The sequence below is a fragment of the Tyto alba genome, unplaced genomic scaffold (genome assembly GCF_018691265.1).
Source record: "Tyto alba isolate M040663 unplaced genomic scaffold, T.alba_DEE_v4.0 Super-Scaffold_49, whole genome shotgun sequence".
Lineage (NCBI taxonomy): Eukaryota > Metazoa > Chordata > Aves > Strigiformes > Tytonidae > Tyto > Tyto alba.
The window spans coordinates 1,934,503-1,962,005 of record NW_024881325.1 but is presented as its reverse complement, the minus strand read 5'-3'; the positions used below and the strand labels follow the sequence as shown (position 1 = coordinate 1,962,005).

Below are 27,503 nucleotides of genomic sequence, written 5' to 3'. Positions count from 1 at the left end.
AAGGACAACAGAATACCCGATTTATAATTATCTTTATGGAAGTAGCACCTTTATTTTTCTACTAAAATGAGGTCATACAATCAATTCTAAGTATTAAAGACTGACAGCTCTAGCAATTGTTTCTTCCTAAATAATCTAAATTCCCTGAAGTGCTTTGCTTCAGACACTGGAAACATAAAAAGTCCTAATTATCATGAGAGCATATGCAGAGTGATGTCTTACTTCCTCTTTAACACCTTTTCTGTTCTGGTTGATCAATATCCTAGAATTCAGTGGCCTGCTTAATTCAGAATTGCAAGCTACTAGGAACAGAAAGCCTTTGTTCCAGCTTGACTGAGTACTCATACCTCTGCTCTTGCTGGAAGGTTACCATGGATCACCAGAAATATATACACCAGACCTGAAAAGGAATCATCACTAAGCCACCCAAAAATACACTGATTCAGAGCAATTCAAGACAAGCTGGCCTGGCTGGTCTCTGCCAGCTCAGTCATAAATCAGGTTGTTCTCCTGCACAACTACCTGTGAGAAAATCTCTCTGCCACTAAACAGCTTAATTTCACAGTTTTATCATTTGTAACTACGAGAACGGAATTTATCAAATCTTTGTGACAAAGAACTGAATACCACAACGTGATGTGTCGAAGGATTTTCTCGGTAAAGCAGATTTTTATTAGCACCTTGACTCACCACATAATCTAAAGGAGAGTACCTATTAAAGAGCAGTTTGTTTTGTAGATAACCCAGGTAGCAGTTCAAACACAAGTAATTCCAGATTGCCGAGACATTCATCTCGATAAACACAACCGGTTTGTGATGCAGTCTATAACCACACATAAGCACGGGCATATGCAAGACACTGACGTTAACAGTTTCTACAGCGGACTCTGAGCAGCGCAGCACCTCGCAAGGGTGGAAAAATCCTAGCCCCGAGCCTTGGGCTGTGCCGCTGGAAACAAACCGCACCCCAGCCCTGACCTAAACGTGAAAAGCCAACAAGGCAAAGCCGATGGCTGCTTGGGTGACCGAACCACAGTCGCACCCGTTTGTTTCTAGGCTGTCAGGGGCGGCAGGACGCATCAGTGGGAATGCACCAACAACAACAACTACCACCCCCCCACCCCCCCACCCCCCGGGCCCCGCGCAGGGCTGGCCAGCGGCGGCGATGGAGGGCTCGCCCTGCCCCTCGGGACTACCGGCCGGCGCGCCCGCTTGCCCCCCCCCCTCCCCCCCCCGCTGGGTTCTGTCGGTCGCACCGCCGCCGGCGCGGGGCCCAGCGGGCGGCCGCGGCCACCGGTGTCCCCGGGCGGTGGCCGAGCCTGCGCTCGCCTCTCCCCCCCGCCCCCCCCCCCCCCGCCGCCAGCCCGGCCGGGGCGGAGGCGGCGCGGGGGCGGGCGGGAGGCGGGCCCGGCGCTGGGCCCGGCGCTAGGCCCGGCCCGGCCCGGCGGGGGGCGGCGGGCGCTGCGCAGAGCCCGGCTCCCCGCGGCGGCGGGCGGAAGGGCGGAGGGCGGCAGCGCCATGCCCGGCCCGGCGGCGCCGGCGGGACCCGGCCCCGACCCGGAGGAGAGCTACGACTTCCTCTTCAAACTGGTGCTGATCGGGGACGCCAGCGTGGGCAAGACCTGCCTGGTGCAGCGCTTCAAAACCGGGGCCTTCGCCGAGCGCCAGGGCAGCACCATCGGCGTGGACTTCACCATGAAGAGCCTGGAGATCCAGGGCAAGCGGGTGAAGGTGAGGGGAACGGCGGCCACGCCGCCGCGGTTGCGGGGCTGGCGGGGAGCTGGGGGTCCCCTCCCGCCCCCCCCCGGGCCGGCGGAGGGGGCGGCCCTGCCCGAGCGCAGCCCCCGCTGCCGCCCGGCCCCGCGCTGCCGCTGCCCCCGGGACGGGCTGCCCAGCGCCGGTGCCGCCTTCCCCAGCGGCTGCCGTGGGCGAGGAGGGACCGAGCGCATCTGGTCGCTTGTTTTGGCACAAGGGGACCCGCCGGGCCGGCCCCTCGCTGGCACCACAGCAACGCTGGTACGAGCCCCGCTGCAAACCCGGGCTCGGGGACCGGTGCGCTGGAACTGCAGCAGCCCTCTTTCCAGCCGGGCTGCTGGCGATGGTCTGTTTACGAGCCAGAAGGACCCTCAGCTGGACTTATTTCCAGAAAGGGATGTGGAACTGGCAGGTTGAGAGAAGCTAGGGAGCGGTTGTTAAATTAAGCGTATTTAAAAGTTATTTTAAGACGCTGTTTCCAGGGTGTCTCAGAAAGTGCAACTTCTGTAGATCTTCTCAAACCAGAAGCGATCAACCCTAAATTTTGCTTCTGCTTTTCTTATGCCGGAGAAAATCAGCTAGTCGTTAGGGTTAGAAGGAGGATAGGACATTTGCCCAGGGGAATTATGCTCAGGCTCTCAGTGGCACAGATTCCCTACACCAGACTGAGCTGCCAAGAACAGAAACACTGTCAAACAGCCGGGAAAAACGGCTCCGAGCACCTGCAGCTTGTAGGGGGCTACTGGCATCAGTCCCGTCACCAGCCCCCTCCGGACTGGAGTCATACGACTATCCTCACTTATCTCCAGTGGGACTGAAAATAACTAAATGCAGTCACTGTCTGATGATGAAACTGTAAAGCTTCTGGTGACACAGAAATACGGTCATTGCAGCTGAATTTTGGTCTGTGTTTACCAAAGTATGTGTCAAAGTCCTCTATTGTCCTTTTCTTCTAAATTAACTTTGGTGAGCAGAATATTAGGCAGAGAAAGTTGTAGATAATGGAAGAAATAGAGGCTTACAATTTTTAAGAAAGAGGGGAGTTAGAAGTTCCACACCTAGCAAAGGTGTTTGTTTTATTGGTAGTATTGTACTTTTTCCTGTCATGTCTAGCAGGGGTTAGCAGATTAAAAGAAAACTCAGATTTCCTGTTTGTGCTTTCTAGCACTTCTGCGCTTTCTAGCAAGTGAGCTGTTAGAAGTGGGGTTTCTCCCTTAAGGGTGGAACCTGCCTCCATTGAGATGCCAGGCACACAGACAGTGGCAAATGTGTCTGTTCCTGGTGCCAGGGTTCTCCGCGGGGCTTCAGGAGTAGGGGAGCACTAGCCCAGGAAATAACGCAATGTTCCGAGGTGTGCTTTTCAGATTGTCAGTTTTTACACCTGAATATTCCTTTATTAGTAGTCAGTGTGTTACAAAATCTCTAGATTGTATCTAAGTATTTTACAAACGAACAAGTAAGAAAATGCAGGCTCCTGAGGCTTTCTTTTGCTTTGGATTGTTCTGTACTTAGAAAAAAAATTAGGGATGCAGAGATTGGAGAAGAGTACTTTAAGCATTACTTTAGGCAAATTAATCCAACATTGTTGCAGACTTTTTGTTAGCTGCTGAGTAAGGGACACATCTAGAATATGAAAACATTTGCTTGGTGTTGGTTTTTTTTTTTTTGGTCTATTAAGGTGTGGGTTGTATATGAAGTTTAAATTCCAGTCAGGCTTTTCCAGTTGGATTGAGATCTTGGAGCAGTCCATCTGATCTGGGTAGGTTTGTTCAGCATGCTATAGGAAACAGAAAATAAGGGGGCATTTTATTTTGCTTTCGTGAGCTCCCTATAAAGTAGGCGAGTGGGTGTGTGTATCTTGCACATTTTACAAATTTGGTTTTGGTGTAGGTTATAGTGATTCTAGGAGGAGGACTTCAGCTATCTGAACAGATCATATCCTAACATGTTAGTAAACAAGCCTGTACATGTGCTCTGTGAGAGATGCACTGTGTTTCTCATTGTTCCCGTCTCAGTCACGTGAGACATACTTGTTTGAAAGAGTTTCAGATAAATTGTTGATTGGGATGCCTTAAATCAAGAAATGTTCAGGACGTGTTTCAAATAAAATCTCTTTGACCTTGCAAAAAGGTCTTTGCAAAAGCATGCCAGGTGATTCTCTGTGCTGCTCCAATTTCATTGTGGGTTTATGCTACTCAAGACAGTATCTTCATAAAGAATGCGAGGCTTGTTTTCTTTAGCAAATGGTGCAGGAATAAGATTCTCATTTTTATAATGTTTTATAAGATCATCTTTAGAAGTTCCTTCGGAACAAGAGTGTGTACAAAAAAAGTCCCAAAGAGCTTTTGAATACTACTTGCTCTGCATCCCTAGTGGCCTAAGCTTCATTTTTAGTCAGTCTAAGGATAGTATTACAACACAACTGAATGAGTATGAATCAGACACTTATTCTGAGATCAAAACAAACATTTTAAAGTTAATTGTGTTAGTGTCTCTGTTTAAAACTTCAAATGTTGTTATTGCAGTTATGTAATGTTTCTGAAACATTTGGAGTCCAGGGATTTTAAGTCTCCCTTCCTTTTGATGCATTTTGGTTGGATAAGGCAAAAGAAGCATGTTAGGACACTAAAGGTTAAGGTTCTACAAATAACTTTATTTTTTTTTTAACTCAAGGTTTTCCTTGCATCTTAAAGCTGTATTCTTTCAAGTGTCTCAATATTTCATACCCTACTGCTTCATCAGCTACTGAAGCTGACTAAACTCATACATAAAGAGACGTTAGTGCTTGAGAAAAGAGCTATTCATGGACAGTCCTGATAACTGAAGCTTTCTCTTTAGAAATAAAACTGGAAAGTGCCAGTATCATAAGCTTCTGCCATATGTGCTAACCCTGATTTGCAGAGATTTGACACTTCCACAGAGTGCTTGTCTGTGCCATACAGTCTTCTGTTTCTCTTCTTGTTTTTTTTTCTGTAAGACCTCCAACTGCAATTTGAGATACTGTCCAGTGGGACCATACAAGCCGGTTGCCTCTGGGCCAGGCTGTTGTGAGCCATGGGCTCCTGGAGGCGTTGGAGCTCCAAGACAGGCTGCGTGGCACAGAGCTGGGCGGGAGTTTGGCAGATCTGACAAGCAGGGTTCCAATGGAACTTCAAAGTCAAAGCTACCTGTGATGACCACATTGATTTTTATCACAAAGGCAAATTCTGATGAGCATATATCCAGAATTTCCCTGCCTCCGCTTTGTGAAATGTCTGTAGTCTATCTTAAAAAAAAAAAATGCTCTGGTATATGCTGTTTAATAGGTTGAAATCGTGGCATGCTACTCTATAAAATATATTCTTAGCTGGCTAAATCCTAGAGTACAGACTGTCGTCCCCAAAAGTTGCAGTTGTTGACTTAATGCATACTGATTGAAGTTCTATTGATAAAATAATTACTTGTTCTTTGAATGATAGAAAGAACTGGGCAAACACAACAAAAATGTTTTGTAACTGTTATGTCACTGCACAAAAAGATACTTATAACATGGTGGAACTAAGATTTTTATATAATGATAGAGAAGGACATTCCTAAGTCTAAGTCCATGAATCGTGGTTAGTAATAACAAGATTCCTTTTCTTTTGATGAATTTCCTGATAAATTAATTGGGTATCTTTAATGTCTACTTTATGCTGTCATTTCATAGTGTTTTACATATTGAATACTGGTTTTCCTTTATGCCATAGGTTTTTTTTTTTCCTCTAGATATATCTTTCAGAAAGCACCAGGAGACAACTTTTGAAAACACACACATTCATTTTATAACAAATACTTCTTTATGTATCATTGCACTTTTTAGTTTAGAAGCTTTTTCAGCCCATGTGATATCAAGATTCTTGACTTTTATTCAGGCCTTATGGCTGTAACTATATTCCTTTCAAAATGGCCCAAAATGTAATATGTCATTATTTGGCCAAATTGCAAGTAATATAAAATTATGACTTGTTAACTGTCTTGTCTCCTGACTGTTGTATTTAATAATACTGCTAAACAAATACAAATGAAGCTATTGGTTATTACACGGAAGCAATATTCTTTGATATCCAGAGGAAAATGCAGCTCTCTGTCGACTACTTTGACCCGTAATGCTAGAGCAAACAGGAATGTTGCATTCCCAGCAAACAGGGATTCCTCATTCTCTGAAAATTTTGTAGGGAAACAATTGAATGGAGCAGTTTATCCTAACTGTTCAGTGTATGAGTATCACTTTACATTGAAATACATTGCCATACAGATGTTGGTTTTGTTGCTTTTGGCAAAAAATGTACAGATTAAGTTGCAAGATTGTTTCAGTAAGTATTTTTTTAGGAGCAAGTGTTGTGATTTGCCAGTGTACAGAAATGTATATTATTGTTTGACATTTGAGATGACAGGATTTAGACACAGTCAGTTGGTTAAAGATCATTTAACATGGTATTTGCGTCCACCATTTCACTACCAGGAAATTTTATTGAAGTTGATGTATTTTGAAGAATTCACAGCACAAAAGTGACATTTCTAGCTTTGTAAAGGAAGCTATCGGGTGTAGGATGTACTGAGTTATTATTAATGCTGTTTCACAGGCAAAAGTAAACCTGAACTCCTGTGACATTTTAGAAGAATCGGGAAAGTACTTAATAAATTATGGAGGAAGTAAGGTAGGGAGAAATTATTTAACGTGTCTTGAAGCCATTTGTTAAGCATAACAATATGTTTATCAATGCAAGAAGAATCCACATCAAACTATTTGATAATACTCATTCAGTATGCTCTTTGGTCAACCCGTCACTCATCATTTTCAACACTTTGTCTATCTCTGTAGTGGAAACTCTGCTTTCTTTAAGCCTAATCAGACATCCCAGAATGATCATCCAGAGACCTACCTTCTGTTTTCTTCCTTACATCAAGTTGAAACATTCCTTGTTTCAATTTTTTTCTGGTGTCTCTCATCTTCCCATCATGTGCCATTGTGAAGAGCCTGGCTCAGACTTCTTGGTAACCTCCTCATAGGTCCTGGCCAGCAGCTAACAGGTCATCTCAAATCCCTCTCCCAGGCTGAAGAAGCCTGTTTCCCTCGGACTCTTCTCTCAGGGTATGTACTCCGATTACCTGACCGTCTTGGTAGCCGTCTGCTGAACTTGCTCTCCTCATTGTCTTGTGCAGGGGGCCCAAAACTGAGCGCAGAAAAAAAAAAAAAGGGGAGTAATCACCCAGCTTCGGCCTTGTCGGTACAGCTGGGGGTGCTGCCAGGGCGCAGTGCTGGCTGGGGCCCAGCTTGCTGTCTGCAGAGACCCCCAGGGCCTGGGGGGGCCAACACACTCCCTGTGTGCTCCTTCCCCACGCGGCAAGGTGAAACAGCAAATATGAAAAGATGTTCAAGACTTTGTCTCCTGGACTTACGGAAAGATCCAGTTCTGCAGTGATTATATGGAGTCATGAAAAATCTTACGGGAGTCAGTAGTTGGTTTAGCGCTTTGCTATTCAGTACCAGCCAGTGCTAGGGGCTCTGCTGCCCAAAAAATTGAAAGCTAAAAAGCAGATCAAAATAACCAGCTTTTGTAAGTAAACAGGCATTCAGTAGTGAAACAATCAGCACGAGAAAGGTGGCTCCTTGTCTTTGTTCACTTAGGGTATTCTGTCATATTCCTTCTGAACAATGGGTATTTATTCTCCATTCTTTAGCCTGTCCTCATTTGTTCCTGGGGATGGTCCCCCTGAAGGCCTGCTGCCCATCTCTTATTTTTATTTCATAGGTGTTTTTTCTTAGTATCCTCAGATGAATTTAACACAGTTCTCTAGCAATCCCAACTTCTCTCTTTCTTACACCAGAATTGTTGCCAAGGTAATTACAAAATCAGGCGTTGCTTAAAAAGGTTACTAAGTGACAGACCTGGCTTCCATCACATTATTTATAAGGCAGAAGCACTTAAATTGAGGAAATTAATAATTAAGAACTTTGTGTCACATACTGCATATGTGATACACAATACAAAAGAATATATGACCATATCTTTTTTTGTAACCTGTGCCTTTTTTTTTTTTTTCCAAAGATGCAACTGTTATTTCTTGTTAAGAGTTACATACTTGTAAATATAGTTTAACAGAGAGACTATATAAAATTTTTACTAGAAAATGGTGGTTTTCAGTTCTAGTTGTGATTGGTATTTATATATAGTTGTCATGTGTCTTTTTCAATAGAACTGTATGAAATGTACCTCTGTACACCTTCTGAAGAAGACAGTGTTTACTTAGGATCAGAACTGGTATTTTTGTAATGACTTAATTTTTTTTAATCATGTCAGACTGATTCATGCTATACAGAAATATTTTTTCTTAGAGTTTTCTAAAGTTATTAAAACTCCAAACAGTGTGACAGGGCAGGTTTTCAAGCTTCCAAATTGTAAGGAGCAAGTTGTTATTCGCCCCCCAAAAGTGCTTTTGCACACTGAGTGTGCTGCAAGGCAGGCTGATTTGCAGGAGCCGAAGCTACTGTCTGTGGGGGAGGCTGTGCCAGGGCTGCGCTCGGCTTCAGGGGAGCTCAGCGGGTCCGTTCGTTCCCGCCTTTGGCAGCAAGTAGGCTGAAGGGGCACAGGCAGGATTGGTGCGAGACAACTTTGCCATTTCTATAAAGCATCCTTGCACCTTCCTCCCTGTGCAGGCTGTGTGCTTTCAGTAACATGTGGCTGTGCGATTAGTGTTAACTCTTCAAACGAAAGGGAAAACTCTAGTTTTCATTTACATCAGTGAATTAATCTATATGGTGAATCAGATTAACAGGTGCGAGTTGCAGTGAAGGGAGAGGGCAAGGATATGCAGCTGGGATGGCAAGTCTTTGGTGACAGTATTGTTGAGCAAGTCTCTAAACCATATCTGTATTTGACTGACTATCCCTAAAATGAGGAGTGAGCGCTCACCTGGCCCCTCCTGCCAGCAGAAGTGGTGGGAACAGGGACACAGAGGTGTGTCAGTTGGTATATACGTTTGCAAAGAAAGTATTTGCCTGTGGATCTAATACATACTGTAGTGTCAGCAATGAAAGCAAAACCACAACGAACTGAAGATCATGTAAAAAGCTAAATGGTTCAGAGTCCTTACACAAAAGAGGAGTGGTAAGTAGGGGAGCACAAACTTCAAGTGCCAGAGGGAAGAAGCTTGCTTGGAGGATGTGGGCTGGGAGGAAGGCTGATGCTTGAGTTCCTGAGAAGGTCAAACCTGTGGTCTGTGCTGTTCCCAGCAGGACGCTCAGGACTTCAGCAACTTTGTACATTCAGTCCTATGAACACACATACATAAATGCTTGAGTAAAAAATGTGAGGGGGTGCTGTGAGCTCTTGCTGGTGACATTCTGAGGTTGCTCTATCACTATTGAAAGGCTGTGAAAATTGGGGAGGACCAGAGAAAGGCAAATATCATACTTATCTTCAGACAGGGCAAGAAATCCTGGGAACTACAGGCTGGTCAGACTCATGTTGGTCCCTGGGAAAATCACAAAGCAATTCTCCCTAGAAAAATTAAGTTTTGACCCTACTCTGAGCAGGCAGTTGGCTCTGTCATCTCCTAAAATCTGTCCCAACTTCAATTTGGTGATTCTATGGAATGTACTTATATAGAGGTTTTCAAAATCCGGTATACAGCACAAGGCCCAAGACTGGCTTGTTCAGTCACTCTGCATGTAAATCACTTTTATTGATAGATACCATGTGAAATGTGTAAGCTAAAACAAACTTTTTTTTTTTAATTTAAAACGTTTGTAATTCATCTATATACACAGAATCTCTCAAACCTCTCCCAAGAGTTGGGTAATCATCATTAGCCTTGTTTTGCACTTGACCTAATCAAGTATTGAGATTTAAACAGCCACAAAGGTCTAGTGGGAGACTTGAGTACAGAGAACATCATACATAAACCTGCCATGAACTTCCTTGTCTCTAATAATTGTCTGTTGACTGCTCTAAATCATTATCTGCTCCATTACTAATCGTTGCTTTGTGGCTTTCTGTTTTTTGAGTCCATTACAGTCCCTTTCCCTTCTCTGAGCAAACTCTCACTAAGACTGAGAAGTACTTTTTCATTGGATTGATTCCTTTTAGGCTGTACATACGTCATTTGGGATCTAAATGCTTGGTTAGCACAGGAAAATGATCTGATCAGTACGGCCTTTTCCAAAGTGAAAGCTGCTGCTCAAACGTGCTGCAGCGTCAGAAGATACAAACAAAATACTAATGTGCAAAAGCAATAAATGGAAAAATGATTCCATATTATTTGGTATAAAATCTCACTGGCACATTGTGTTAAGTTGTTGTCAGCTTTTTAAAATAAAGAAGTTCTGAGGGAGGGGAGATAATAAGGTCTACAATATGGGAAGATTGAAAACCCTGGGAGCATTTGCTTATGTCCTGTCTCAGATAAGAGGAGATGCAGAATATGAGGAATGGCACAAAGAGACAAACACTGGTCTCTCATTCATTATTTGGGGATAGAAAAGTGAAAGTGGAATAGAAGAACAGAAAATATAAAATTTATAAAAGGAAATTCTTTGGTTTCATTGCTACTATATATTGAAGCCAAGAGCTTTGAAAGATTGAAAAAGGATTAGAGATTTATATGGAGAATGAGAACGTCCACAGTTACTTTAGATTAAAAGCTCCTGAACTATAAGCCATCATGTTCCAGGACATTAGACAACCTATAAAACAAGAGGATTTAAAAATAAATTTTCCCTATAAGCAGGATGTTGTGTTTCTCCATTCGAAATTATTTGGCTTCTTCCTCTGGAACATCTAGTACTGGGAACTCAAACCCTGATGCTAAACTCATAGTTCTTATGTTGCTGGATTTAGGCAAAAGTATGTAAGCTAAGCATTCCTTTTTCCTGCCCAGATGTAATGTCTGTTCTACCACCTAAAAAAGGACAGGTGAATAGGCTGACTGGATCTTTGACTGGCTTTATTGAAACCTAGGATTGCTGGCATTTCTTTTATACATTTTATGTATTCTATATATATTCTTTTAATTGTCTCATGTTTGTTATAAAACAGTATCAGTGCTCTCAGATGATACTACCACATCCTACTCTAGTTGTTGCTGCCCCTGTAGCAGAACTGGCAAAACCATGTCAGCTAGCAAAAACCCACCTGTAGTTTCAGTGACACACCAGATGAACTCCAGTGGCTTGGCTATGGGCTAACATCTTGTTTTGCTAATTCTGCTAGAGAAGGTAGCAGAGGGGTAGGGCTGGATGCGCAAGTGATAATTTCATCATTTGCTACAGAAGGATGCATCAGAGATCACCTGCAGGAACCCACGGTGCCACAGTTGATATAGATATAAACGTTGAGCAGCCAAGTGTGAAAAAGGTTCTTCAGTGTATAGTATCATCCTTAAATCATGTACAAAAGACTAGAAAAATGGGATGCCAGAATGTATTACATATATGGGAAATTTATAACAAGGCTGTCGAATCAAGTCCTATATTTTGATTCAGGAAAGCTTGCTGGCCAGTGTCTCACTGTATGTGTTGGTTTATGTAGTTGCAGATCTGGGACACGGCTGGCCAGGAGAGATTCCGAACTATCACACAGAGTTATTACCGCAGCGCCAATGGAGCAATCCTAGCCTATGATATCAGCAAGAGAGGCTCTTTTCTGTCCATTCCTCGCTGGATCGAGGATGTGAGAAAGTATGCCGGTTCCAACATAGTACAATTACTGATTGGTGAGTTAAAAATATTAATACCAAGTGCTACGGGTTACTGTAAAATGTCATTAGTTGCAATGCTTAAGATGGTTAGAAGTTTTATTTTCAGTTGAAGTTAAGATGTATGGAATAGATCCGACTGGAAATTTTCCCAACTGTTTTTTAATTAGGAAATGCTGCTTCATCAAAACAGAAATGTTTTGCTTTGATTAACTTCTGCTAAGAAGTAGACAGCTGTGTATCAGAAGCCAGCTTTGAATTCTTTGTGTCTCAGTGGAGAACTGGGTACCCAAGGTTTCCAGGTTCTGAGGCACAGCTGCTGTGGAATTATTCTTATGATAAGGATCATAAGGTTTCCAGGGCCCAGAGAAGCTCCATCATATCAAGCCAATGTGTTCTGGGAAACTGGAATACCCACATACTTCAGCAGACAGGGGATTTCAGAAGGACTTTAAGGTGATTGTGATTTGTCAGTTCTCTGCAAGAAGTTCTGTTTCCCAGCTCCAATATTTGACTCGAACACCGCTCCTGGGGCCTGTAGAGCCGCTAATACAACGTCAGTACTATTCTAGATTTCCCTAGGTACCAGTGGACTGCTGTTGTTTTCACAAAATGGTTTTAGCTTTCATTTCTAGCCCATTTTAATTCTGTTAAGATCTACAGCCACCACTCTTCAGTTACTGATTTGTTCTGTTCTCTATATGAGCCATACAGAACTACAGGTTGGAAGGGGCTTAGGAGATTATCTAGTCCAACCTCCTGCTCCAAGTGAGGCTAATGTTAGGTTGGTCAGGACCTTTTCAGTCAAATTTTGAAAATCCCCAAGAATTGGAAATGTTGCAGCGTCTCTCTGCAACCTGAAAACCTCCTGCTCAATACTTTCTCTGACATAACTAGTCATTATAAATTAAGCTGTTTCTTTTTCTTCCAGGAAACAAGTCTGACCTAAGTGACCTTCGGGAGGTTCAGCTGGAAGAAGCTCAGAGTCTGGCTGAACACTATGATAATATCATCTGTGCCATAGAGACCTCTGCGAAAGACTCCAGCAATGTGGAGGAGGCTTTTGTGAAGATGGCTACAGAGCTCATGATGAGGCACGGAGGCCCTATGTTCAGTGAGAAGAATACTGACAGCATCAAGCTTGACAGCAAAGACATTGCAGAAGGCTGGGGGTGTGGTTGCTGATATGAGCTAGGTGACATCCCTAAATTTACTGGAATTTAGATGGTGCTTCACCCTAATGCTGAGTAGCACGGTAGCCATATTCTCCTCCTCCTGTGAAACCAGCGATTTTGTAGAAGTTAGACACAATCCTGTTTGCTTTGGTGTCTTGTTTTTAAAAAGGGACTCTTAAGAGGTAGTCCTAAAAGTCAAACCCTCTGAAAAACTTACTCAACGTTTGTCCCTACCATTTTCTTTCCTGTAGCCTTCATACAAGTTACAAATTGGAGGAAACAACATTGAACTGGTGATGTGGGGTGGGGAGACAGATGGTTGGGGAAGAACCTGATGCACACCCAAAGTTCTGAAGCATTTAGCACGGGACTGTTGGCAAAGGAAGTCACTTTTGGAACAGGCAGTCTTGACAGCGTCTCTTGAAATCCTCAGCAGTCCACCAATGACCAGACAGAGTGTCTTTGATAAAGGTATTTCAAGTGTCAGAATACACAGCGTTTTGATTACAGGACCAAATAGCAGTCACCTGTCCTAGGGCATATGGATTGCTAGCTAGTAGTGAAACAGGCCCATGTGAGAAAGCCTTCTCTCAGGTTTTATTGTAATTTTTTTAAGTTATCATTTTAATAAAAAGCAAAATCAGCCTGAGCAATATCACATGACTTGCTGTCAAGCAGGATTGGGCCAGTGTAGTTATTTTAAATACAGCCTTGAGGAGGGGGTAGATGCATTTCATTTATTATTGTTTGCACAGTGATAGCTCCCTTTTCCAAGTGGGTATCATTGAGTTTTTGCCCTCAGGTCTCATAATTTCATTCCACAACTCAAGACCTGCACCACTGGAAACAGGAACTGGAGAAACCTTGAAGTGACTGGTAGCTACAATCTCCTGCCATGCGCCTAATGGTCACATACAGGGTTAGTTCTGGTCATACATTTGACGTGTTACCAGAGTGTTTATTGCTTAAGTGGCATAAGTGGATTTGGATTTTGCTTGGTTTTGGTTTTCTAATCCATCTCTTTAAATACAATCTGGGCATATAATGGAAAGGAAGACCTCAGAATAGCTGAAAACTGCATGAATTGTAAGTTAGTGGTTGTAAGAAACCAGCATCTTTTCAAGTGATTCCCTCCCAACTTTGTACTTAGCTGCTTTCCTCTCCCTATCACAAGTTACCAATTGCTTTTAATTTCTTGAAAACACTCAGCAGGAAAAACCTTTCACTGTTGATCAGAAGTCTACATTGTTAGGTAAAATAGATTTCATAATTCAACTACATATAGCTGTCTTTCAGATTTAGCTTTGTATTACGCGTTGTAGATGCCGTTGAATTACTGATGGCAGAGCCCTCTCTGGATTTATTCTCAAGCACCTTACAAAAATGGATTTTCAAAGGGAGCAGAAGCAGGATTATTTTTAACTGTGCCGTTAAAGCAAAAGTGTTGAGAGGACAAGTGATTTTTTGCAATCCTGATACTTTGAAGGAGCTCATTTTTAGAAAGCACTCACTTAAAGCGAAGTCACTTGTCCCTTTTGAAAATCTTGATCAAAAAGGACCTGGATTGGTTTGCTACTAGGACTACACCAGTTTTTAGCCATTCAACATAAACAGTATCATGAAAATCAGGAAGATTTAAAAAAGGGCTAATGGATCTTACTTTCAATACTATTCATCTTGATACAGAAAATATGAAACCATTCTCTGGGCTTTTTGTTTTGTTTTTTTTAAACTATGAGGTAGATAATTGAGGAGTTAAATATGCTTTGTAGCTTGTTTGCTTTTAACCTAAGGGGTTAGTTTTCAAGTTTTATAGTAGTAAGAGTGAAAGGGCCTTAAATTTTTCAATTAATATAGTTTTCACAGTTCTAATGCGTTATATGGAAGGGGAGGTTGAGCTGCAGTACTCAACAGTATTTTTGGATAGTTTTCCAGGATATTCCCAGCTCTCCTATATCCAAAGATAATAGGCAGTAAGTGTCTAGCAGTAGCTAGACACTGAAAATGAAATCTAGATTTGTTAGTGAATATTAAACCCTGTATTCCACTCTTGGGAGAAACTATGGAGACAGTCCAAGCTAAAACTCAGTCCTGATGACTGGTTTTCCTCCTGGTTGGATGGTCTTTAAGATACAGAATACTAGCAAGCATTTGACTTTATGGCATGACATACAGTTTATGTCTGTAGGTCAGAGTCCTGCAGTTCTGCATGCTTGAACATGGACCTTCAGACAAGCTCACCCTCCCGCTATTTGCAGGATTAGTGCCAAATTATTTAAGCCATGCTGATGATAATTCACATGCATTTAAGAACAGTATTGCTACTACTCAGATTGAAATTGGTAGTTTACATAGTAACTCATCTTAAAACTGGAGCAATATGCAAAATGAACATAAATCCTGCTTCCAATGAAGTCAGTGAATGATTGTGTTTTTAAAGTAGATGGAAAACTGCGGAATACTGATCCATTTTCTCAGTTTGGAGGTTTGTTTAGTAAACAAGTAGAATTACACCAAGCACTATGCTCTTTCTTACAATTTGCCCTCATATATCTCTTAAGCTAGTGTGAAGGTTGAGACTCTGCCTGCAGGTTAGTCTGTTTCAGTCAGAAAACATGAACTACAGCAGCAGTGGTTTGTTCACTGTGTTTTCAGGTGAAAGCACTAATTCAGCTTAATTTTTGTTTTGCTGTAGAAAACTAAGACTATGGCTTTAAGTCAGGTTTTTCTTTTAACTCTTGGCTCTTCTGTGTTGTAAGAAGTGTAATACAAGTTTGCATCCCCTGCCTTACTGAGCAAAAGGGAACAAAGAAATAGACTGAAGACCTGGTTTCAGGTTAGTAGCAGATATGAATGACAGTGCTTGGGCTGTCAGTAGTGAAAGACTATTTCAGTTACCAAACCCTTGCTTCATCTGTTAGTAATAGCACAGTAGGCACTAGGCTGACAGCTTCTTGACCAGAAATAAATTAGATGGTAAATGTAACTTAGAGCTTTTTCACTCCCCTTCTGAAGACTTTTATTAAATCTGTAATTCACGCACATAGCTATGTAATTTGAGTATTGGGAAGACAGTCCTGTTGATTTAATTCCATTAATCCTACTGAAACCAAAAGGATACCTGGGTGAAGAGAGTGAGTAGCAATAAACCTGAGATTTATGGGTAAAAACCTGTTTCAAATCTTAGGTTACAAATGTGCACTGATATACATCAAGTGAATAATTCAGTAGTGCATGATCAGAGTTCACAGCATAAACATTTGCCAGGAAACCTGCTTACTGGTAGTTGAACATTAACAAGACTATGGTGCAGTAATTGCTTTTAAGCAGATTTTCTTGGCTGACCATGTATTTGCATTAGTATTTATCATTTATTTTTGGCATTACCCAAAGTGTACAAAATATTACAAAAACACAGAAGGGGACCTTGATCCCTGCCTTGTAACACTTAGGAGTGGAATGCAGAGGCAAATACTGAAATGAAATTGTCAGCAGAATGTGGTTCCCAGGAGCACAGGCATTGTTATCCTTTGTATTGAATTTGATTTAAGCTAATTTTATCTCCAGTTACTCATCCAGTCTATCATCATGGATGGAACTTGTACAAATATTTACAATTACATCAATATAATACCAAATACCTGCTAGTGTTTGCATTGCAAAACAAAATTTAAAAAAAAATTAAAATACTTCAAACCATTAGGACTTTTCCTCTGGTCTTATCACTTTCACTGTACTGGAAAGCAGGTCACTTTTGAAGGGGAAAAACTACAAGCCTAAATGAAGCCCAGCTAATCCCACATAGATTTCTAAGAACTTAATGAGAAGTGGAGCTCTTGCTGAGTTTCTTTGCCTTTAAAGATAATACTTATTTGAAGAATAGAGCCGATGATCATGTGCGATATATGTGTTACTGCAGTACATTACAGTATGTATACACTCACACCGTGGCAGCCTCAGATAACGTTGAAGCCTTTCCTTGAGTTGCCCCAGTATATATTGTCCCACTAAGATTTACACCTCCATTATTTAATCTCTTAGTCCCAGGCAGCTGACCGTTTGAATGTCTCTCACCATCTCATGCCAATCCTGAGGGAACTGGGAGGTAATAACATTATTAGTTTCTCTTCATGGTATTGTTTTACTCAATTTTGTAATGAGAGTCTCTTTAAATCAAGATGAATTTATATGTTATTTCACTAATAGAAATTGTTTATCTTTACCTATCCTGCTTCCAAAACATTTATACATTAACAGACCATGGAAGTTTACCCTATTGCATTATTTTGGGTAAACAGTGTGCTGAAAGAAAATGAAGTGAGAACAATACATGCTTGGTGAAACTGAAAAATAAAGTTACTCTCCTTTTGGTATCTTCCAGGCTTAGAGACTACTCACTTTAGCCCCTGTCAGTCATTCTCTATGGAGATGTCACAGGAGCAAACCAGCTTATGGGCAGAGTGTGCAACCAGTAAACCGGAAAAATTCAAGGAAATTGGAGCGAGTATGTACTGTTCTGTGAAGAGGTAGTTCTCACATGACTCGCTTTGCCCCAGTAGCTGATGATGACCACACAGCTCATATTCCCACTCTTGTGGTACATGAAGTGAGGCAATTAAAGAGCTACAGAGCCAAGGACATGTGTAGTTCTTGGTGGAATTGAAAGCAAATAAATCTCAAAGTTTAGGCTAATTACCCTAGCCACTTAATTATTCTTTCTCAAATGATACTAAGTTGTTTCGTCAACTAAAAGGCAACAAATTTGGCAATAAAAGATGCCACATTGTTAATGGAGATTAATAGTTACATTTTATTACACTTTTATGAAGTATAGTGACTCCCAAGTCACAGAGCAGAGTCCTTTATAATTGAGCTGTTCTCATATATGACAATTCTCTTCTGTGCTATAAGAAGAGATTCACAGATTTGGGAAATATTGTCTCAGTTTTATGTTTTTAGTATCTTTTGGTGCTAATCATCCCACTGAGGTTTCAGTTAGAGAACCAGCCTCCTGGATATCTTAGTTTTTACTGTCCAGGTAGCGTTAGATTTCTTTTAACTCTGTTGAATTGGATTATAGAGCTATTTAAAGCAGGAAAAAAATCTTAGGTGGAAGCACTTAATTGCAATCCCCACTACATACTTTAAAAAGCCCCAAACTATTCTACAACTCGATGTTCGGATTTCCAGCACAAGTTTATCCCTCTGCATTTTTTTTTATCATTTCATTTTAGTTTACTTGGAAGAGAGCAGGGTTACAAAATCAAAACAAACAAACCAACCCAAATGTATATTTGCTGTCCATGGAAGTGTTGCCAGTAGTTAGATAAAAATAGCCGGTATATTCTCCTATCTTGATCTTAGATAGCATTTTTTTAATAAGACTGAAAAACGTTAAAACGCACTTTAAAAATAATTCTCTGAGGCACAAAAGAATTGCATTTTTTTTCCACTGTGTCTTTTTTTAAAAAGGGTTTCTATTACTTGAACACTGACAAAGGCAGTTACCTGTATTACATTCGTAACTTTAGGCGTCACTGAAGACAGACTGTCAACAATTGTCTTGGTTTTCCATATTAGTCAGTGACCAGAGGAAAACAAGGGAACAGAGTAACCTCACAAAAATGAGAAGAGTGAAGCCTGAGTAACAGTCAGGGAAGATTTTCTATTTAGTCCAATTAAATGTGTTAGGTTTTATCAATGCTTACTCAGTTCGAAGGAGATACTTTCCATCCCAAAGGTAAAATAATACACTATACAAATAGTTATGGGCTTTCCTGTTTGTTTTTTGTACATCAGAAATTTGACTGCGGTCTATACTGAAGACTGGACTGCTAAACTAGTTAAGTGTATGGTAACAGCAGAGTTTAACCTTTGGAGAGCTGTTAAATTGGCTTAAAGCTGGATTTAGAACCTATTCCTTCTATTATGAGGTGAGAAGCATGTCTTTCTCCCACAGGACACCATTTGAAAACCACTAGGAGATCCAAGATCATACCTTGATAAAAAAATTATTGAGGCTCTTTATCATTAAAAATAGTCACTTTCCATGTTTCTTTTGCAAGATATTTTTAGACTTCAATTGAGTTATTTCCAATTCAGTTCTCCAGCTGACACTGATTTCTACTTTCTTTCAACCTCAAATTTAACAGAAAACTGAGGATTAATCTTCCTATCACAAGGCATTGAAGGGCCACCAGATAGACTATAACCAACAGGTTTTTGCAGATGTATAGCTGTCAATCTGCTCCTGACAGTTACCATCATCTGTAATGTGTGTATATAATACACTATACTCTGAAATCAGTCAAGTCCAGCTTTGTGATCATTCAGCCAAGTAGGTAGTGTAGGTCAGGGTAAAGTATTAGGCAAGTGTAGCAGCTTCACAGAGCTGCTTGTTTAATCCACTTCTGTCTAAGGCTTACCAAGCCCATACAAAATTTGCTATTACAGCTAAATTAATTCTTTTCCTTTAGTCATAAACATAACATTAAAAAAATCCTACATTTGTGTCTTTCAATTTTAAAGCCTAGACTAGGATAATAAAAACAGTCATCACCTATTTCAAGCTTTCATAAGAACATATGCCTTATCACTGAATACTCTGTAGAAGTTTAAACCTTAATTCCCCCATAAACTCACTCAGACATCTTAAAGTACACTCTGTTCAGATGTAATTGCTAGGTAAAAGGATCCAAGTTTCTGTAAATTTTAGCTTAGAGGAAGTACCTTATATAATTGCGAAAAAAAATTGCCCAAAATGATGGCAAGTTAGTAGTTATGATTTCTAACTGTTCAATCAATTAAAAAAAACAAACCAAACCAAAACAAAACACCTTATAACACAAAGATTATCTTCTCCAGATAAAAGCAGGGGAAAACATTAAATGGAAGGCTGTATTTCCTTAGAAATTGTCTTTTTAAAGTACCTGACCAACACAGTCCATATACTTCCAATAGCCAGATTCAATTCAGTATCCACTAAGTAACAGCCTATTACCTTGCACTGTGCTGTAGAACACATGATGATCTACACCTGCTTTTTCTGCAATAAATTCTATGAGCCATACAGACTTATATGAAGACGTGAGGGAGTGATTGTGAGTATCTAAACTATTGTATGTGAAAACAAGGATATGAAAGATTGTCCTCTGAACAGGGCATGCAAACTTGTCTTGACAATTTGAAGGTACTTTTTAAAAGTGAGTCAAGAGCTGAATTTTCAGAGACATTAAGGTGCAGACAGTTGCTTACCAGTGTCTTCAGAAGCATCTAGTTACCGTTGCAAAAAAGCACAAAACTTGTACGGAACTGGTTTTGCACTAAAGGGAAATAGTTATGAGGGAATAAAAAATACATGCACGTGAAATGTAGAGAGCATCCTGATTATTCTGTATTTTTCATGTTCATTCCCTATTTGAATGCTGTGCGTAAGCAAGCATTTTCCCCTTTATAAATGGTATTAAAATAGATTACCCTGAGTGTGAAAAGTAGTTTGATACTTGACAAAATAAAATGCTATATACATTTTCTTAACAAAGTGCTAATACTGATGAGGAGAATAACTTTGCTAGTACAGTTTGGTGGCATCAGAAGGGACTCACCAGAGTTAAGGGTTGGAATGGTGCTACATACACATACCGTTTCACAACCAGGGGAAGCCAGCACATGAGATCAGACACTGTCCTGCTTGCCAGCCGAGAAGTAGATACAGACATATACAGAGCAGAAGGTGAATTTAGTTATTCGTAACAGTTTTAAAAGATTTCTATTTTATACTTCTGTAAGGAGAAGCGTTAAGATTTTTGACAGTCAGATATGCTCAGTGCTGTCAACCAGCTTTTCCCTCTCTTGTGCCTCACTCGCTGATACCTGCCAGATAGAAAAGCCACAACTCCAGAGACTAGATAGTGTTCAAGTGAGTCTGGCTCACACACCTGTTGGGGAGAAAATTACAATCTCTAATTCATATTGAATTCATTCACTGAATTCCAAAATTATTTGAGGGTTTTGGATGGTAACAGTGTTAAAATTATTCTGAATTTTCTAGGACAAATCTGGTGGTGTTTTTCAAGGTTTCTTCAAGAGATGCAGGCTCTACCTTTCTAATCATCAGTAACTACTTTTGCTTTTAAACTTTCTTATCACAATACTGACTAGATCGTTTGGAATATGAGGAAACAAGGGAGCAAGCTTGCATACTACAGTAATTTTTTATACTTTACCTTCATCTATTTATGAATTTATTATGAAAAATATTTTTAAACATATGAAACCTGCTTTTTGTTGTGAATTTTAGCAAAGTAGTGCATACATTGTACTGTGTATCATTAAAAAGGTTTAATTAAAATAAACATTTGGAAATTAATATCTTGTTATTTTATGCGTGTATTTTGCTGTGGTTTATTATCAGAAACAAAATCAAGCTTTAAGAAATTATGTATCCTATACTACAGTGCTGTATGGTCTCCAACTTCTACACAAAATACAATCTAATGTACTCTTTATTAAACAAACAATGCTCAACTCTCTTCTTGTACCCTTACAACTGCCCATCATAAATGCATGCACATTAAATTGTTTCAAATTAGAAAGCTCTCCAGGATAACTGGCCAGAAGAGTGAAAACCGCAGTCCTCAATGTTGTAGAAATGCAAATAACTTTTTCAGTGCTTACAATTAAGTGTAAACAGTGTAGTTACAAATGTACCTGCCCAAGGGAATATTTAGATCCTAGATTTAATTGCTGTAAATCAAACAAAGCAACACCCCTTTCTTTTTGCTTGGCACTTTAATTCTAATGTCAGTAGATAAGCATTCTTGATCTGCAGGAGCCAAATATTAAATTACTTGGTTCTGTATTCAATCTACTGCTTCAACAACAGCCTCAGATACCAAAACAGCAATCAGTAGTTTTCAATGAAATAGCCATGGTCTAACCCCTGGTTCCTTAGAGTTCTGGGTATAGCTGAATTCATTAGTTAATTCTCTTATATTGACACATGCTTTACTACTAAAACATTCTGGATGTAACTATACATGCCACTGGTGTGCACAGTGCTGCAGAGAATCTGCATAGGAGGTAAACAATGCAAGTGTCATGCTTGTGTCATGTACCTACTCTTTGCAAGTATTGACCTTTGTTTTTTCACATACTTCACACATTCTGCACATCTATAATATTGTTTCTAAATGTGTGTGGGGAAAAAACAACTTACTCAAAAAATACAAAGGGAAAAGGAAGTTGTGAATTCCAAGGCTGTGTTATGAGGCAAAATGTAACAGTTTATACAAAGCCAAGTTTCCTTTATGTAAATAATACATTATAATAGTCCTACAATAAAACACGTAGAACAGTTCTCTCTAAAGCCTGTGAAACGCATGGCCTTCAGAAGCAAGCCTACGCTTTCACAGCACACACCAATAATGAGCTAGTCATGTCACCCTGTTGGAACCTTCCTGTCTTGCTGATGATGAGCTCTCACACTATTTCCAGAGCAGAAAAGACACACATCTGTGTCGCTATAACTAACTAGTTTTATAGCTGCTTTCCAGGTCATCTTCCAAAGCACTGTGTGACCTGCAGACTGATGAGGCAGCAAGGTGGGTGAGCAGAATCTCCCCAGGACACCCTTGTGCACCCTTGAAAAGGTGAACAGGCTAAGCCAGTCATAAAAAGTTATGAGGAAGGAAAAAAAAAACACACACTGAAAAAACCCAAACTCCTGCTCTGATCTCTGCTGCCTGATCATTTGTAAGTGTGCATGGCAAATTAAAATATGTATTGTTAACAGGTCTCTTTCAGTAACTTGAATTTACTGTGGAAGACAGCCATAACAACTGTTTAGTTGGCTTACTATAAGTGAGCATAATAACTTTAAAAAGACTTCTTAGTTGCATTTCTAGGAACTCTTCCTTGAATTCTCTAGGAATGTGGAATAGTTTGGATACAGGAGATCTACACACATCACAACCATTTTTCTTTTCTTGTTAGTGAGGTAAACTGGCCATTGTTATGTAGCTTGCACCTGAAAAAAATGCCCTTATTTTTTTATAGTCTTAAAGTCACTGAAAATTTTTTCTCCCCATCTATGGTCAAGAACTTTGCTGTTAAACTGGCAAGAAGCATGTTCACAGATATGCTTGCATAAAGCAAGACATGAGACCCATGTCCTATTGAAAATCCATTTCTTATTCTGATAAATATGCTTAGCCATACAATATGTGCTGCTTCTGCTTCAGAAAAGAGGTCAGTAGATAAATCAGCGGTAAACCTTGCTGTGTGTTAAACTTTAAGACACATTTAGCATGACCTTAGATTCTGATACTGGATTCTGAGCTTGGCATGCAAGACCAACAAAACTCTAGGAGGAGAGCTTTTAATTAAGACTAGCTGAGTCTCACATGGTCTTAATTACACAAAGTAAACCCATCTGTGCTATTTTGAATATGTACTGATTCATTTTATTCACAGGAGTGACCACAAAAACACTCTTCTGAAACTTTCAACATGCAAGCTGTTTCAGTCGACGTTGAAAACTGGATATATTTCATCATCTAAGAATTCATCCTTGTATAGGCAAAAAAATTGAATATAGACTGTGTAAGATAAGCAGTGATACCATACAGTAAAGGCTGTTAGTACCCATTTCTGTTCAAGTTACAGAAGATACAAACACACCACTGAGTTTTAAAGAAGCTCCTGTATACCTGGATTCTTGCCTATGACACTGAAGGAAAGAGTTTTCTACCTCTTTCAGCAACTGCCTTCTGCGTGTAGAGTTATTCATGTCACTATTTCGATCTTCCTTTAATCCCTGGTGAGACTAGGTTGGGGGACAAAATAGCTACACTGCACTTGACATAACAACATGGCATTCTTGCTTTTATCCAGCACACAGAAGACAGGTTATGCAGAAAGCTAACTCAACCAGAGGTCTGCGCTAGTTCACATCCTTTCAGCTGCCTGTGCAAGTAGTGTATTTTAAAGCAATATATACATGTACATTAATTTCAAATGTATTTGCCCTTCATACAAACTTACAAACCTATCATTACAAAGGTGAATGTCTTGGTGCCACTACATGTAGATATTGTGCTTGGAGCTGCACTCCAAACATTTCATTGACTCAATTGAGATTCAGTCCTAGCTGTTGGGAACCAAAGTAATTTACACTGGACAAGTCAAAGTTTAGCACAGTGTTTCTGTGAATAATTTTGTTAGTATTCCTCCATTCCATCCATCACCTAGAAACACTTTTTGAACAAGAAAAAGCTGACAAAGAGTTGACACCGAAGTTCTGAAAATCCAGAGCTGAGAAAGCATAGCCATGGTACAACACCCATCCCTCTGCGAGTCCATCCATCCACTGACAGAACAAAACCCAGATGCTCCAGGGCCTTTCACTTGTGCATCCTTTCTACAATTTACGGAAACAACCTTTACTGTGTCACTTCCATGCCACAGTTGATTATTTTCTTGCTGAAAAAAGCCCCAGCAATTGTCAGTTTTATAAAGCACACAAACCCTAAACATAAAACAGCTCTTACTAAAACCGCGTATTTCCGATTCATTTGAAACTTTCTACAGCAGAACTGGGGGGTAAGCATATCTTTCCCAGCAGTTGGGGGAGGTTTCAAGAGCACCAAACTCTGAGCTCATCTCTCAAACTCCTGGGGCGCAATTTCTCAGTGGCTGACAGGAAAAAATTACCAAGTGCTTCGCACTTGATTGAAACCAAGAAAGGGTGCGAATGACAGGAAGCTAAAATTACAAATGTACACTCTCACCTGCTATTTTTTAAACGTTCTGGCTTTTTGAGGGTCTGCCAAGCCCATATTACCACTTATCAAGCTGGAATTCAGTCCGCAGAATTAGAGAACTTGAAATACCCTGAGCCTTGGAGAACTGCATAGGGACAATGGTTTTTCATTTTACTACTTCTATGATATGGAAAAAGAAAGGAGGGGGAAAAAACAAAACAAACCAAGAGTGAAAAAGTAAAACCAAAAGGAGACAGAGTCGGCACGCTCCGAGCTCCTCCCCTCCCCCGCCCAGCGCCGCGCCTCCGCCGCAGGCAGCCAGGCTGAGGTAAAGCCAAGATGGCGGAGAGCAGTGCCCGCCAGCGCCCTCTACACCTGGAGACTCCCACAGCAAAACCACCGCAGTCTCCATCAGAGGAGGCGTCTATCTCCCCACTTCCCAAATTCAGTTCCTACTGAGATGCCCCACACTCGTCTGTTTAAGACGAGGGATTCTCCAATCTCCCACCAACAGAGTTATTGAGTCCAGTGCAGTAGCGCTGCATGGGCTGGGGCCATTTCCCAGGGGTGAAACAAGCTCCCACCTGGACATGGATTGCACCAAGACTTTGCTGAAATAAATACCTTTGAGAAATGCTTGTGACCTGTACTCATGCTGCTGAGGCTATTGAAAGACACGTGCTGCTTTGAAGTAGTTTATGTGAGAACATAAATATACATAACATGTTCACACTCGCGGGATATGGGCTGGACACCTAAATTTTTGAAGCTTTTTAAGAGGTATCTTCTCAGAGAACCAGACATTAATTTGGGGATTAATTAGAGCTATCTTCTACTTAAAGCATTTCACTGTCTTCTGCCAAAATAATGGGTTAATTCACCAAAATGACAAATAATTCCCTTCAAAAACTACAGGTGATAGTGGAGAAGCAAACCCAGGCCAGGAGTGAAAGCAGACATTTTTGCACCCACCAAAGCCTAGCCTAAACCCCATGTACGTTCTTCTGTATTCTTCCAGAACTTAATAGATCCTGGACTTAAATACATCAGCTCTGCCAAAGTGTGTGGTATTGTATGGGTACATCTGCATTACTGTTTTAGCTGGATGAAGGTGTCTTCTGATGGGAAGCTTCTGATCACTCCATTGCTCTGCAGAGCAGCCCCCCAGCAGATCAGCTGGATTCCCACGGGATGAAGCCTGATGCACTCTAACAGAGGCCTCAAAATTGTGTACCAGGTTTCAATACTACACTGACAGCCAGCAAGAACATCTTTCAAGCTTAGTGAAAACATTCTCTTTAGAGGATCTTTTTCAGTATTCTTACCGATAGTCGTCTGCCCGTTCCACCACATTGCAGAGGCTGCATTTCATCTCCTCCCATCCCTGAAATACTTTTAATTTTTCTATATATGATCCAATTACACCATATCACACCATATCATCACATTTGTGTTGCTGAAGAACAGAAGACATAGCAACATAAGGAGGGTTGTCCCAGGAAAAAAGTCATCAAACCTCTTATGGAAATTAAGTAAACTACTACAAAAAACTGGTACAGATCATTGTGAATTACTCACATCTTTAAGACAAGCTGCATGGATATGATCTTTTACTTAAAAAATCTGCAATTTGAAAAAATGGGTGTAGTAGACTGATTTTATAAATGTAGGATGTATTACAGACTAGATTATTCCTTTCATTACATTTAAGAATATTCAAGTTTTTACATAATAAATTTAATTTTAAATGCCAAGTGGTTTTTTTTTTTAATTATTGAAGAGGAGATGTCTGAAAATTTGTTTTTCTTAAAATATGTCTCGTACATTCCTCTAACTTTAATTAAAAGGTGCTTCTAAAGAAAAACATGACACTGAAGACAATACATGACTGGAGTTTAAAATATTGTCAATTTTGTATTAGTAAAAATAACTACAGGATATATTTCTGAAGGGTTGGTTTTGAGTGTTTTTTTTTTTTTTTAAATAGACCCGAAGGTATCAAGAATAAAAACACTACCACACAAACAAAGGGCAAGTTCTACTTACAAGAAACTTCAGCACGATCCTCAGAAGTATTTTTATAAGTGATTTCAGTGGTCTACTTCTGCACACACTGGTCACTTAGGTGGTTCAGCAGTACATTTTAAACTTGAAAGAAGTATTGTATCATCCAATACTTACCTATGTTATGACTGAAATACACGAAATACACCATGTGGTAAATATTGTCTGTTGCAAAGAGGTAAATGTCAAAGCTGAAAACACATTAAAGAAGGTAAATGAAAATCCAGGTAAGAGGACATTCAAGGAAAGGAGAGCAAAAGTTAAGACAGGGTCTTAGTCTTTTTCTTACCTAATGTAATATTCCTTCATCTCAGTTTTAGCTGAATAATTGGAAAGAACATTTTACTAAACTCAGTTTTTCTTAAGAGCTCTGAAAAAGAGCACATTTCCAGTAATAGATTGAGATTTCTTCTAAGGATTTCCACATCTCAGCCTGTTACTAGCAAAGAATCACAAAATTTCACTTAAAAGTACCATAGCAGGAAATGTTAGAAATTAGTGGTAACTCTGATGCAATGTTTTATGACACTTCTTTTAAAAAAAATACTCTGTACCACTTCCTGAGTGAATAGGAGACACAAAATTCAAAGACTTAGAAGTCTGTCAGCGTAGCACATTCATTTGCAAGACATTAAAATAATATAATGAACAATGTCTGCTTTTTGAGGGGTTACATCAACAAAAAGATGAAGATGACAAGTCTTTTGCTGGAGTTCAGTATTGAGTAAAGCAGGTGGAATAAACCACATAGTAGCACCTTAGCACAAATATTTTCACTAGAAATTTATGTAGAAATGTAAACTGGAGTGGGACTCACTGAGGGAAGAGCACACATGCTTTTCTACTCATTTTGCAAAATATGAGGAGTCTGTTATACTACTAACACCAGTAATATTTCAAAATTATAACTGTGGTGTAAGTGGTTAGTGAACATCACCATTGTCACACGTCACTGAGGAAGCAGCTCACTTTCGGTCTCTAGAGCTAGATCTAGGCTGTGTGGTTGCAGCACTAATTAGGAAACACACAG

General features: G+C 40.3%; 1 protein-coding gene across 1 annotated transcript; it reads left to right on the top strand.

The window, feature by feature from the left end:
- The first annotated feature begins 1,481 nt into the window (after positions 1-1,481).
- RAB43 (RAB43, member RAS oncogene family) lies at positions 1,482-19,446 on the top strand. The gene is made up of 3 exons (XM_032995827.2): positions 1,482-1,731; positions 11,307-11,490; positions 12,404-19,446. Exons 1-3 carry the CDS (start codon positions 1,519-1,521, stop codon positions 12,655-12,657), a joined length of 651 nt encoding a protein of 216 aa, XP_032851718.2. The 5' UTR covers positions 1,482-1,518; the 3' UTR covers positions 12,658-19,446.
- The last annotated feature ends 8,057 nt before the right edge of the window (positions 19,447-27,503 follow it).